The 13,385-nt window shown below is 40.1% G+C and overlaps 1 protein-coding gene across 2 annotated transcripts in view; it reads right to left on the bottom strand.

Annotated features, from left to right (window-relative positions):
• GDPD1 (glycerophosphodiester phosphodiesterase domain containing 1) overlaps nt 1-12,450 on the bottom strand; it is a 50,087-nt gene extending 37,637 nt beyond the window's left edge. Inside the window, exons 1-2 of one of the 2 annotated variants that reach the window (XM_072646869.1) lie at nt 12,166-12,438; nt 2,469-2,524 (exon numbers count right to left, since the gene is read on the bottom strand). Coding sequence is in view for 1 of the 2 variants with exons in the window: in XM_072646868.1 (XP_072502969.1) it covers nt 12,166-12,307 (142 nt within the window). In the remaining variant the exon portion in view is untranslated. Of the gene's footprint in view, nt 1-2,468; nt 2,525-12,165 lie in introns of both variants that reach the window. The other variant, XM_072646868.1, reaches the window with a different exon arrangement.
• Between the last annotated feature and the right edge of the window lie 935 nt (nt 12,451-13,385).

Raw genomic sequence — 13,385 nt, 5'->3', positions numbered from 1 at the left:
GGAGGATGACATCTAAGTTAAAAGTCTAGTTGACCGGGAAGATAGTGATGCCATTGACAGTAAGTTAGGCAGAGGAAAGGTTTTCGGAGAAATGATAATGAGTTCAGTTTTGGACACATTGAATTTAAGACTTGTGTGGAAATTTCAGTATAAGATATCCAATAAATAGGCTTTTGGAAATGTAAGACTGAAGGGTGAAAAGTTAGGGCTAGATAAATAGATCTAAGACTCATCTGCATACCAAAAAGGACTGATAAGAAACGTACGTAGAAAATCAATACATTATATTGCCATGGAATCACAGCATCAAGGATTTAGAGCTGAAAGAGATCTTAGAAGTCATCAAATCTACCCTCTCCTTTAATAGATGAGGAAAGTAAGATACAGAGTGGTTAAAGGACTTACCCCCAGTCACACAACTTACGATTGAACCCCAATCACTCTGTCTTGAGTCCAGTAACTCTCCTCACTACAGCATGATCCTTCTCTAGTTCCAAGTTATTCCAAACAACATAAGCCTCCAGGAAGAAGGGGTGCTCAAGAGGGTCAAGCATTGTAGAAAGGTCAAGAATAGGAAACGAAGAAAAAAAATTGGTTTTTGGTGACAAGGATATCATTCATGATTCTTGAAGGAAGTTTCACTATAGAGAAAACTAGTTTAGATGAAGTTGATGAAGTAAAGGCAGCAAATTTAGCTTTGGCAAGGTAAAGTATCACCTCACCTTCTCATACCAGAGATCAGGAGGGGCTCAGTGAACAGGACATCTTTGAGCTATAAAAATAAACTGAAGAAATTTGTGGCTTCCAAGTACAAGGCAAAGTGATCTGTTTATTCAAAGTAGCTCTGGGGAGAGGCAGATCATAGTAATGACTAGAGAGTCAGGCCTGAAGTCACAAAGATTTTCAAGTCTTGTGTCGCACACAAGAATATGCGTTAGTTAAGCGGAGTTTTCTCACGTGGAAGTTGAAATACTAATGAAATCACAGGTCTAGGTCCTATCCCCTAATGACAATTCTATAAGAAGGAGGGAGAGAACGAAGTAAAGGAAGAAGCAAAGGACAGAAAGGAAGAAAGAGAAGATAGGAAGAGAGAGAGAAAAAGGAGGGAGAGGGAGAAAAAGAAGAGGGGGAAAGAGAAAGGGGAGGAAGGGAGGAGAGAGAGAAATTGGGTGGAAAAGAATATAGAGTTTGGTGCTTGAGAGGATAAATCAGATTTAAATAGTTGCAATGGGTAAACGTGATAGGGGGAAACTAGAGGACATACCAGATAGGGTACTGGGCCTCCATCAGGAAGACCTAGGTTCTGTTTGTCTCTGTTGCCTCATTTGTAAAATGAAGATAATAATACCTACTTCCCAAAGTTGTTGTTAGAATCAAATGAGATGGTAATTGTAAAAGGACTTAGCACAATGCCTGGCACATAGTAAGTGTTATATAAAATGTAAGTTCTTGTATGCATGTGCTCTCTCTCTCTCCATGTATATAATATATATTTATATACTTTATCACGGTGATGTCATTTTGGTCCTCTTCAAAGAAGAAGGACAACCACCAATCATATATTTACATATATGTGTACATATACATATATATGTCAACAAAAGATGGGAGAATAAAAGATGACTGTACTGCCTATTGGGGTTAGAAAGCATAAATTTGTAGTGAATACTGTTCAGGTGATTTAATGACTTCTATGGGTGCTTGGTGATTGCCCAGGAGATGCAAAGAACGCAGGCTGTATGGGTTATCCAGGTTTCAGGATTAGCAGAACAGAAAAGAAAGCAGAGGAAAGGAAGAGATAATCAAGTATGGAGGAGACTACAGGAGTGAAATGGCTCAGTACAGGCAAAAAGGAAAGTAACAGCAGAATAAGAGTGGCTAAAAAAAGAATTAAGGGGATGACTGACTAGGAGAAAAAGAAAGGGATCAAAGAGAAGTCAAGTTAAAATCTACAAAGTGGGAGCTGTGAGAGACAATTTGACTGGTGGGTCTACATGTAATGCGTTTACCTGACCCATTTCTTCCCCCAAAATGTCTCTTGGATTTAATTCTTGGTTCCCATTCACACTGCCATTCCTCAATCCCAAGTGTTCATCAGCTCATATACAAATTACAACAGCCTTGTGGCTGGTCACCTTGACTCTGGGCTCTCCCTGCCAGAGTTTGTTGATGTTGTTCAATCATTTTTTCAATCACTCTTCATGACCCCATTTGGGGTTTTCTTGCCAAAAAGAGTGGTTTGCCACTTTCCTTCTCCAACTCATTTTACCAATGAGGAAAAACAGGGTTAAGTGACTTGCCCACATCACTCAGCTAGTGTCTGAGGCCAGATTTGAACTCACAAAGAGTAATCTTCCTGACTCCAGGACCAAGACTCTATGCACTGAGCCACTTAGCTGCCAGGGTACTTATTTCTTAAATAACAACAATACTATCTACTTGCTTTCAAAGTGCTTTCACATACGTACTTTCATTTGATCTTCACAATAACACTGGAACACAAGCAGGGATAATCATACTGCCTCTGTTTTACAGATGAAGAAAATGAGGTTGAGAGATTGAGTAACTTCCTGAAAGATAACAATTATATTATTTGTCTTATTTGTGAGGGAAAGTGCTTTCTGGATTCTAAAGTACTGTCTGAATACAGAGTATTGTGACTTTGTGCCCTCTGTTCCAATCACGTCAACCTTTTCTTTCTTTTTACGCTAAACACTCATTTAATCCTTTTTTCTGCCCTTGTTCCAGTTGTTTCCTTTGCCCACAATTTCCAAATTCTACTCACCTATCCCTACCTGGCCAGACGTCTTCCTCCTTTGTAAAGCCCATGAGATTATTTCACCTGACACTGATCTGATCTCTCTCTCCTCTGAACTCCTAGTACTATTCGAAACAATAGTTTCACAGTTTAGTATGCAACTGTCCTCTTGCATCATGGGGGTTATTCACCCTATTTATGAAGCAAGCTGGGGCAAAGGAGGGACAGCCTGTTCTGGCATCAGGAAAATCTCTGACAGGTACCAGCTGTGTGACTCTGGACAAGTCACTCAGTTTCCCAGTGCTCTAGTTAATTCTCTAAGACAACAAACAGAAAAGAAGCTACTGTTTTGCTCTGGTAGAGCCTGTCTTCTCAACAGTATAATCACAGATTGGGCACAATGCCATGCAAATCTTCCTTCATGTAATGCAAACACCCTTGGGGCAAGATCCCCATCTTCCTGTAGTCCTCAGTGTGTAGAGCAAATAGAAGCAGATCAAATTTGGTGAGGGGAGGAACAAGAGGTGGGGAGGAATAAGGTGTTTTGAAACAAATGAATAATTTTTAACTAGAAAATATACATACCAATTTCGACCTATAATCTCATATATCTTTTAGCTATGACTCACTCAATACATAAGGTACACAAATGCTACTAATATCTTCCATCTTAAGTTTATTAATGGAAATTTCATAGCTGCCCTCCATGAAGTATCTTAAAAACATGGTCAATGTCAGATATAATATACTTTCCCTTTACTTTAAATTTAAAAGTGAAACTCTTTAGTTCCCCTTATTCGTACACACTTATTTACATTTCAGAGATCATTTTAAAGCTTGATAAATGATGTTAGTGACTGTAAATTACTTCTTATGGTTACACACTGTGAGTCTGGATGGTAACTAGGAGACTAAAAGGTCTGCCCTTCTTCAGAGAATTATTTGGCCTTTCTTCTTTCATGAAATATCTTAGAATTTCCTTCATTCTAAGTTATCATAGAACATCCCCAGAAGCAGACTTGCCATAAATATGTTTCCTTCTCCATGGAAGTCACAAAACAATGCCCGATTCTGAAAATGGTGATAACAGTTGGAAACAATGTGGAAGTAATTCCTATTATGGGATGTCTACTGCAGCCAAGTTCCCATGCTACCCCTCCCTCACATGATTTATACATTCCTGTCTCCACACTTTTGCCCATGCCCTCCTCCTTTACTGTTTACCTTTTAACAAGGTAAAAATTACTCAACTTCTTGAGAAAGTCTTCCTTGAATAGCCCCAATTTTGCTCACTCATTCACACTACTCTATCAATGCTTACATATTCTACACAAAAGCTTAGTCAAAAGTTCCCTGTACTTAGGAAAGGAGAGACCAGGGTTTGCTTCCTGCCTCTGCTACTTACTCCTAGATGACCATAGGGAAGCCCCTTAGTTCTCTGGGCCTCATTTTACTCACTTGATAAAAGGGATTAATAGTACTTTCTCAAAAAGTTGTTGTAAGGAAAAGTGCTTTATAAATCTTTAAAGCACTCTCTACATATGTGAGCTGTTATGATGACTGTATTTACTTGTGGATAAGTAGTGGACTGTTACAAAAGGTTCTTAGTCTCATGTATTTTGAGAATCTCCAAACCAGATTTTGATTTCCATTTGAGGATAGGTAACATATATCCTGTTCCTTGTATCTCTCACAGGAAGGGCAGCTAGGTGGTACAGTGTATAGAGCACCAGTGCAGGAGTCAGGAGGTCCTGAGTTCAAATCTCACCTCAGACACTTGACACTCATTAGCTGTGTGACCTTGGGCAAGTCACTTAACCCCAATTGCCTCATCCTGGGTCATCGCCAGGCATCCTGATGAATATCTGATCACTGGTTCCAGATGACTCTGGAGAACAAGTGAGGCTGGTGATCTGCACAGCCCTCCCTCACTCAAAACAAAGTCAGGTACAAGTCATGTCATTATTTCTCTGATGGCATGGTCTTTTTTTGGCAACAAACGACGAATACACACACATCTCTCACAGGAACAGAACAGAGGTATTGACCCTCACAAGTTTATTATGGAACTATTGAATAGTCAGAAAAAAATGTTAAACTTAACAGTCAAGCAAACGCAGCTCATCACTACCAGCAAAGTCATTCTGAAATATGGAGAACTTGAAATATTGGTACATCTTCATACATAAGGATCCCTGCAGGAGCACGCTGACTTAGAAAACTACATGTTTACATTATCTCTATCACACAGTTGGTGTTTTTTATTTGGTATTTCCCAATTACAATTTTAATTTGGTTTGGGCTCACTCAGAAGTATATTGTGTCTTCCACATTATACTCTGTCTCACTTGGCAATTTGTAATTTGTGATCAATGGTCTTAGCAGAGCTATTAATTCCATTACAGCATTTTGCTTTTAAATGTAATTTAAAATGATCTCTACAAATGTAAATAAGTGTGTGAGAATAAGAAGAACTAATTATTTATGGCAGTATGTTTGAGATCTCTGGCCTGAAGCACTAATCATTTGCCCATGGTTACACAGGCAGTAAGGGTCCATGGTGGGACTTGGATCCAGGTGTTGGTTCCAAAACTAGCTTTTTTCTATCCATCGTTTCCTACTGCCTCTCCTTTTGTGATAGTGGTATCTCCATTTATTTAGAAATTAAATCATTAATAGCATACACGATTGTGTGTTTGTCCTTTGTTGATGAAGAAGACCATGCTATTAGAAAAATAATGACATGACTTGCACTTGACTTTGTTTTTGAATGAGGGAGGGCTGTGCAAGGTCACCAGCCTCACTGCTCCTCCAGAGCCATCTGAATCCAGTGACCAGATATTCATCAGGATGACTGGAGATGACCCAGGGTGCACCGGAAGACCTTGGCCCCTTTAGGCCAGGGTCTATGCAGGGTGAGGTAACGTACATATGCACACAAAATTAATGGAGAAATACATAAAAAAACAGGGAAACAAAATGAGATGATGGAAGGGATAGAGTGTTAAAGAGGAAGAAATTATGAAGGGAAGAGTCACAAGCAAAACAAACATCCTGATCTTAAAGGGATGAAAACAGGGAAGAGTAAAAGAACCTGAATCTAAAGGTGTACCTTAGGATTGCTTCTTAGTCCACTGGGAAATTGCTTCTTAGTCAACTGAACAAATTATGGTATATGATTGTAATGGAATATTATTGCAACATAAGCAATGATTTAAGAGAGGAGTTTAAAGAATCCTGGATAGTATGAACTGATAAAGTGAAGTGAACAGAAACAGAATAATTTATACAAGGACAACAACACTGTAAAGAAAGGTAATTTTTAAAGACGTAAGACCTCTGATCAATGTACTAACCAATTATGTCTACAGAGGACCTATGATGAAATATGTTCTCCACCTCCTGATAGAGAGGTGATGAATACAAAATGCAAAGACATTTTTGACTTTGATATTCTGGGGATTTGTTTTCTTTAGCTATATTTATTTGTTATAAAGGTGGCTGTTTTTCTTTCTCTGATGAGTGGAAGAGTGTAAACCTTAAAAATGGTGACTGTCTTGTACCTTTCTTTGTATCCCCAGCAACTGCCATAATACTTGGTACATAGCAGGCACTTAATAAATGTTTGTTGACTGATCCTTTGAAATTTTCTATTTTATAATATCTGTCATTTGTCTTAAAAAATGCTTATTGATTGATTATAAATTTTTTCCTTTGACACATAATTGAAAGTTAGGATCTTTCATTTTCGTTCTAATTTTTTATGATCTTTATTTGTATTACATATCCTTTTAGAACTGATTGTGGTTCATTAGATATGTGATACTGGTCCAAACCTTTTTTAACATATTTTTTTAAAATTCCAAACTTAAACACAAAAAGAGACCATTTTCATACATAGAATAGTACTCAAAAGTGAATTTTATATGAAATCATGCATTTCCATTTTACAATATTTGCCTTTAAAAACATGTGAGTGTGTGTATGTGTGTGTGAAATAAAATTCTATACTTTACTTTCAAAACTGTCCTTGTCTGTACTTTCTTCTGAACTTTCTAGTTTTTTTCTATGCATTTAAAATAGCATACAAGATAGGTCAAATACAAAAGAATCCTCTTTTTCATTATAGAATTCATTATTTTCTACCAAAATCTACCCTCTTTTCTAACTTTCCTATTCTTCTTGAAAGTACTACATATTTTAAGTAATCCAGGTTTGCAGTCTTGGAGCCATACTAAAACTCTTCTGAGTCTTAAAGATTTTACCTCCATAATTACCTCTGTAATTTCTTCATCTTTTAAAATGAGGATAATAACATAATCTACTATTAAGGACTGTTATAAGAATCAAACGAGATAATATTTGTACAGCGCTATGCAAATATTAAAACACTGTGCTATATAAATGATGATGATGATGGTCAATATTATCTCTTCCCTTCATGGCAACCCAACTTAGTTCAAGCCAGCTCTCATTAACGTCTCATCTAGAGCTTCCTAATCTGTCTCCCTCTTCTATCCCTCCTCCACTTAGCAACCAAGTTAAAACCCAGGTCTTCCATTAGGTTATGCCACTAATTCTGCTGGAAAAGCTTTAGTTGCTCCCCCTCACCTCAAGGATCAAACACAAACTCTTCTGTTTGGCATTTAAAGCCTCTCATAACCAGGCTTATGCTTATTCTACATGAGTCACTCTGTGCTCCTTCCAGTCAAATCCACCTATTTGCTGTTCCTCACAGGTGACATTCTATGTGAAATCTCTGCCTTTGTACAGGTTGTCCCCTCATGCCTAAAATATACTCCCTCCCTACCTCTCATAAACCCTAGCTTCTTCCAAACCTCAGCTCCAGTATCACCTCCTACTTAAGGCCTTTCCTAACTTTGTCCCCAACTCCTCCCCAGCAGGTTACTAGTCCTTCACTACCGTAGCCCCTTCCCCACCTAGTATTTATTTAATTTGTATGTTCTTTTATACTTGTCTGGGTACTTCTTGTTCCCCCTCACAACAGAAATGTAAGCTCTTTGAGGACAGGGTCACTTTCATTCTTGTCTTTATGTCTTTAGTGCCTAATTCAATACCGGGCACACAGTAAATTCTAAAAAATAGTTATTGATTTAGTTTTTTCCCCCAGAAAAGTACGGAATGGTCTCACATCAGAAGTGTAAGACTATTTGTTTCTTTATCATAGTACAGTCATTAAAACAGAATCATCTGAAAAAAACAAACATAAGAATGATTTTTTTTCTTGAATCTTCTCCAAAGACATCACAAGAAGATCAAAGTCAACAACTGCACATCTTTTGCTGTTTAGTCTAAAGTTTTCTTCTTCTCCTAAATGAAGTTTTGTTTTTGGAAACATCCTTAAAATACTTCGAAGTTTCTTTGGGTAAGAATTAAGAGCAAAAATTTGAAAGGTTGAAAGCATAACATGATTCCACTCTTTCTCAATCCAAAAATAAAGTTCAAGCAGATAAATTCCAGTCCACCCTTACATAGGTTCAAGTTATATATTTTGCACAGAATGACCAATATTTCAACTTCTTGTGGTATACAACTTCACTTCTACACAGTACAGAGAAGCATCTACAACCCAGCAATGAGTCAAAGGACAGGATTTTCACTGGACAAAAGAGATAGAATCTACTACTCCAAAGTAAATCAAGTTTGTCTTTGGCACTATCTTCTATCTCTCACCTGGCACTCTCTAATTTGTGATGGACAGTCTTAGTAGAGCTATTAATTCCATTACAGCATTTTGCTTTTAAATATTCTTTTAAAAATGAAACCCTATCATTAAATCTTGACTGTGAGTTTTTATTCTGGATACTCAATATATTCAGGAGTAGAGTTTTAAATTACAGAATGTTTTGCAGAGCATATTCACTGTATAGCTTGGGACTTCTCTGAATTATATATGTATCATTTAGGAGGAATTCATATGGCCTCTTACTGTAATAACTTCAAGATCACTGCACAGGACTATAAACCTATTCTCTAGGTTAGCAGAAATAACAAGACTCACATGAAATAGTGATTTCAGTTACTCATCTTAGAAAATTCCCATATTATACAAATGTAGTTATGCCTATCACAAATACATTAATGAGTAAGTACATACTGAGATTTATGTAGGACTTCACAGACACACCATGCTCTACATACATTCTAATTTATTCCAATCAATACTGTGAATTATATGGACAAAAGCATTATTATACGTAGTAGATAGTAAAGCAAGTATTCAAATCTCCACTATATCATGTTACTTTTCAAATTACCTAATTTGAAACCAATGGGAAAAGTTTTCATGGTTATGGGGAAACAGTGTTTTAGAAATAATTTACCATCAGCCTGGGGTGATGGGGTAAATAGCAAACTAAAAAGTAGGAAACTTGTTTTCTAGTCCCAGTTCTTTGATTAACTAGCTGTGTGACTAATTAGTTTGGCCACTCAACCTCCTCTTCATGTTTGAGCTTTCTCACCTGTGAAAAGAGGGGGAGAGTGATACCAGTAGTCCAAATTCATATCCACACAAATCATTCTCATTATACATATTCTCAATCAATGTAGTGCTGTTACCAAGCGGGAGGTATGCAAAATGTGATATCAAAAGAGATTCTCTATACTTAGAAATTAGGATCTACTGAGTGAGGTCATTGGATCTCCAATTTACCTTTCAGCTCTACAACTCCATAACTAGTATAGTTTCAGAACTTCAAAAAGCTTAAGATTTACTTTTCTTAGTATAAAAATTTAACTTCACACAAGAGTAGTGACACTTGTAGAGTACTTTCAGTTTACAAAGTATTCTGAATATCATCTCATTTCATTCTCACTAAAACCTAGTAAGGTAGACAGTATAGCTCTTACTTTTCAGATTAGGAAATAAAGCCCTAGATAAATTAAGGGACTAACCCAGGTCACATAGCCAGTAAGTGTGCAGAGCCAGAATTCCAACACAGATCTACTGACTCCAATTCTAGTTGGATTTTTTCCCCCTACTACACTATTCAGCTCTGAATGTGTTACATATACAGGACTTTAACAACAGCAGCAATAACTACCTTTTATATAGTTCTAACTATATCAGAAACTGTGCTAAGCACTTTACAATCTCATTTGACCCTCACAATAATGCTGGGAGGTAGGTATTATTATTATTATCCCCATTATATATCTGAGGAAACTGGGGTAGGTAATGATTAAGTGACTTGCCCAATATCACATAGCTAGTAAGTGACCAGAGGCCAGATCTGAACTCAAGTCTTCCTTACCCAGGCCCACCATTCAATGTACTGCACCACCTAGCTGCCATGTTATATAGGATGTATTTTACACAAATGACTTCATTTGATTAAAACATCTTGGATAGATTATGTTTTAACACTTCCTTTTTATGTATTTTCTTTCTTTTTATGTATTCAGTAACACAAGAGTTAATCAGTTCTTCTGATCTTCCTTATCCCCAACCAGATGATCATCAAAGAAAATTGATTATAGAGCAAAAGACACAATCTTAAAGCTTGGTATTTAGTGCATAGGATGAGACAATAGTGTTTATTTAACTCCCTGCAGTTTAGCCTCCAAGTGTATATACCACATCCACTAGAAAGGAAATACATTGAAACAGATCTAGGTAGTTAACAACTGGGGAATTAGTGAGAAACTTTACCTCCTACCTCAACAGAAACCAGCTAGAATAAGGATTAAATCCATCGTTGGATAAGACTTTTTCTCTTCCTTGTATCCCCATAGTTTAACCCAGTGCCTGGCATATAATAAACACTTAATAAATTCTCGCTGATAAGTGAGAGATATTTCCACCACATTTTAAAGTTTAGGGTTGCCCTAGTCCTTTGGTTATAAAGGGGGCTAGCAGATTTAACAATTCAAGTTTAAATGGCAAAGTTCTAGGAGGCAGGCACCATGCCTGAAAGTTAATCTCTAAATAATACTTAAATTCTTGACCAGTAGGGCTTGATGTTGGTGGATTCTATAGTTATATTTGTTGTAGCACCTTGAACAGCTCCAGGAGCACCAAAGTGTACTTTCTTTCCAAGCAGGGCCTTTTATTTTTTGTCTTTGTATCTTTATTGCCTAGCAAAGCGCCTTCAGACACTTTAAAACTGTTTGCTGAATTCAGTATACGCTGTTTTGAAATACAGAAGCAAAGGCCTCTAAAATAGCTAGTTAGGAAAATTTAGAGTTGGAATATCCAGGCCTGCTTCTATTAGCAAATAATCTTTTCATGTAAGAGCAGAGATCCTTAGAGGCTGTCTAGTCCAACCCCTTTATTTTACAACTGAAGAAACTGGGGGCCAGGGAGCTTAAATGACCTGGCTAAAGTCACACAGGCAGTATCAGAGCTGAAATCAGAACCCCAAGTATGCTTAATCTTTTTAGCTATCGGATTATTCCTCCTAGGGTTCGTGTTAGGGCAACATTGAACAGGTGGGAGCCAGGAGACCATGGGTTCTTCCCCTAGCCCTGCAAAGATGCTGCTTGCAGTGACCTTGAGAAAGTCATTCCAGCTGAGCCCTAATTTCCCACTCCAAGTAGGTGGTCTGAGAAGCTAGTGCTTGAAACCATGGTTACAGGTAGGCGCTTAGACTGGACTCACGGCTCCAAGCCTTAGACCCTGGATCCCTTCCACAGGAAAGAGAATCCAAAGAAGCCTTGAAGACCCCCGCAAACCACAAGAGCCGGAAGCTGCTTCCAGATTCGTCAGGCGTTTCTCTCCCCCTTCGCCCACTAGTGACCCCAAGATATCCCCTCCCTCCCTGTTATACCACTCGATAACAATCTTCAGCACTTCCTTGCAGCAACACCCCCCGTTTCCCAGGCTTCGGACCCTTACTTTAAAGAGACCCTAAACAGACAAGCCGTATAGAACGCTCCTGCCGCCTCCACCTGGGACCTCCCTTCCACAGAGCGCCCCGGTACCTCCCATCCTCAAACCTGGTTACAGCATTTCTGCATTCCCCACTAGAGCCATCGTTATGGCGCCTCGCCGACTCCCGCCAGGCCCATCCTTAGCAGACCCCAGTTACAGCGTCCCTGCATCCCCCACTAGGGACCAGAAACCAGCGCTCCAGCTCCCGCGTCCCTCACCAGCACCGTGTGAGGGGGCCCCACTTTCCCACGCAGATCCCGGCGTCCCCCAAACAGCGACCCGGGAGCCCCCCACTGTACCCCAGTACAGCACCCTGGGTCCTCCACGCGGGACCATCGTTACAGCTCCCCTGCGTCCCCAGGGAAACCCTTAAGGAGACCCCGTGCACCAGCGCCCGCTCTCCTCGGGAGACCCCCGGCCTTCGTTACCCAGCCGCAGCAGCTCCCAGGGGACCCCGCATCCCCGCCCCTCCCCGGGAGGGGTCCGTCAGCGCCGTCCCCGCCGCCGCGCTCACCTCCGCGGTGAGAGATGTGTTTACTGAGGAAACGCTGCTTCTTCCTCTGGTGTAGCAGGGTCGGGTACTTGAGCAGCAGGAACGAGGTCACCACGTAGCCCCCCAGGGTGGACAGCAGGTAGATGGCCGCCGAGGACGACATCGTCCCCTCCCAGCACGGCCCGCGCCCCTTCCCCGCGGCCCTGCGGGTTAGGCTGCAGACTCGGCGGCACCCGCAGGACACCCGGCAGCTCCGTCGGCTGCTCGAGGTCTGCTCGCCCCCAGCCGGAGCCCGGGCTCTAATACACTTGTCGGCGCAGGACCCAATGCGCAAGCGCGGCCAGGCCCGGAGGCCCCCCCCCCCCGGAGGGGGGGGGTAACAAAGGGGTCCCAACGCGCAAGCGCACATGGGTTACTCGAGGGAGGCTTCCCAAGAGGATGCGTCACCTGCAGGAGTGAAGTCTCTAGGAAGGCAAACGAGCAAACCCCCAGACTGGGCAGAGGTTTGGAAATCTGCCACTTCCCATTACAAGGCGGACTAAGATAATTACACATGTAATTTAAATAGTCATCATGAAGTGCCTCCCGTATGCAATGCAGATAGAGCCCCTTCCCTGGTTACAAAAGCAGGATTACTTAGAGAACCGCAGACACACACTGACCGTCAGAGCCTTACCTAAAAGCTAGCTACATTCACACCAGGCTGCCACACCTACTTATGAAGGTGCAGGTGGAATTTAAACCATCCAGTCCGCTCAGTAACTTATACAAATTTCAGAAAGTGGAACTATGTCAAAGCATTTTTTTTTAAATGTTAAAAAATAACAGAAAACTGCAAGGAATGCCTGGATCTCACTCAGTTCTTAGATCCACCCAAAGTTTGTGTTTTGGGTTTCTCAAATTTGAATGTTTATGTTGACTTTTCAGTCGACCATAACTTAAATGCTTATGTTATTGATATAGCCTGGGAACCTGTCCTCTCTGCAAGTTAGGTGGACTGGACTAAGTTGGCTGGACTACTACCAGCAGTTCATCTGCTTCTCTGAATCCTATATAATGTGAACCTTGAAGAGATTAGACAAGGGAGCCTCCAGCTCTTTCCTCTACCAAATGATAAAATAAATTTCTTTCTAAAACTTAAAAAAAAACCCAAAGTGGAAGCCCAAGAAAAGGACACCGCAGGCACTCAAAAGATCAGGCACTCAAAAAGCATAAACTTTAAGTAGCTAACTGGCAATAAA

The sequence above is a fragment of the Notamacropus eugenii genome, chromosome 2, assembly GCF_028372415.1.
Source record: "Notamacropus eugenii isolate mMacEug1 chromosome 2, mMacEug1.pri_v2, whole genome shotgun sequence".
Classification (NCBI taxonomy): Eukaryota; Metazoa; Chordata; class Mammalia; order Diprotodontia; family Macropodidae; genus Notamacropus; species Notamacropus eugenii.
This window is presented reverse-complemented; position numbering and strand designations above follow the sequence as displayed.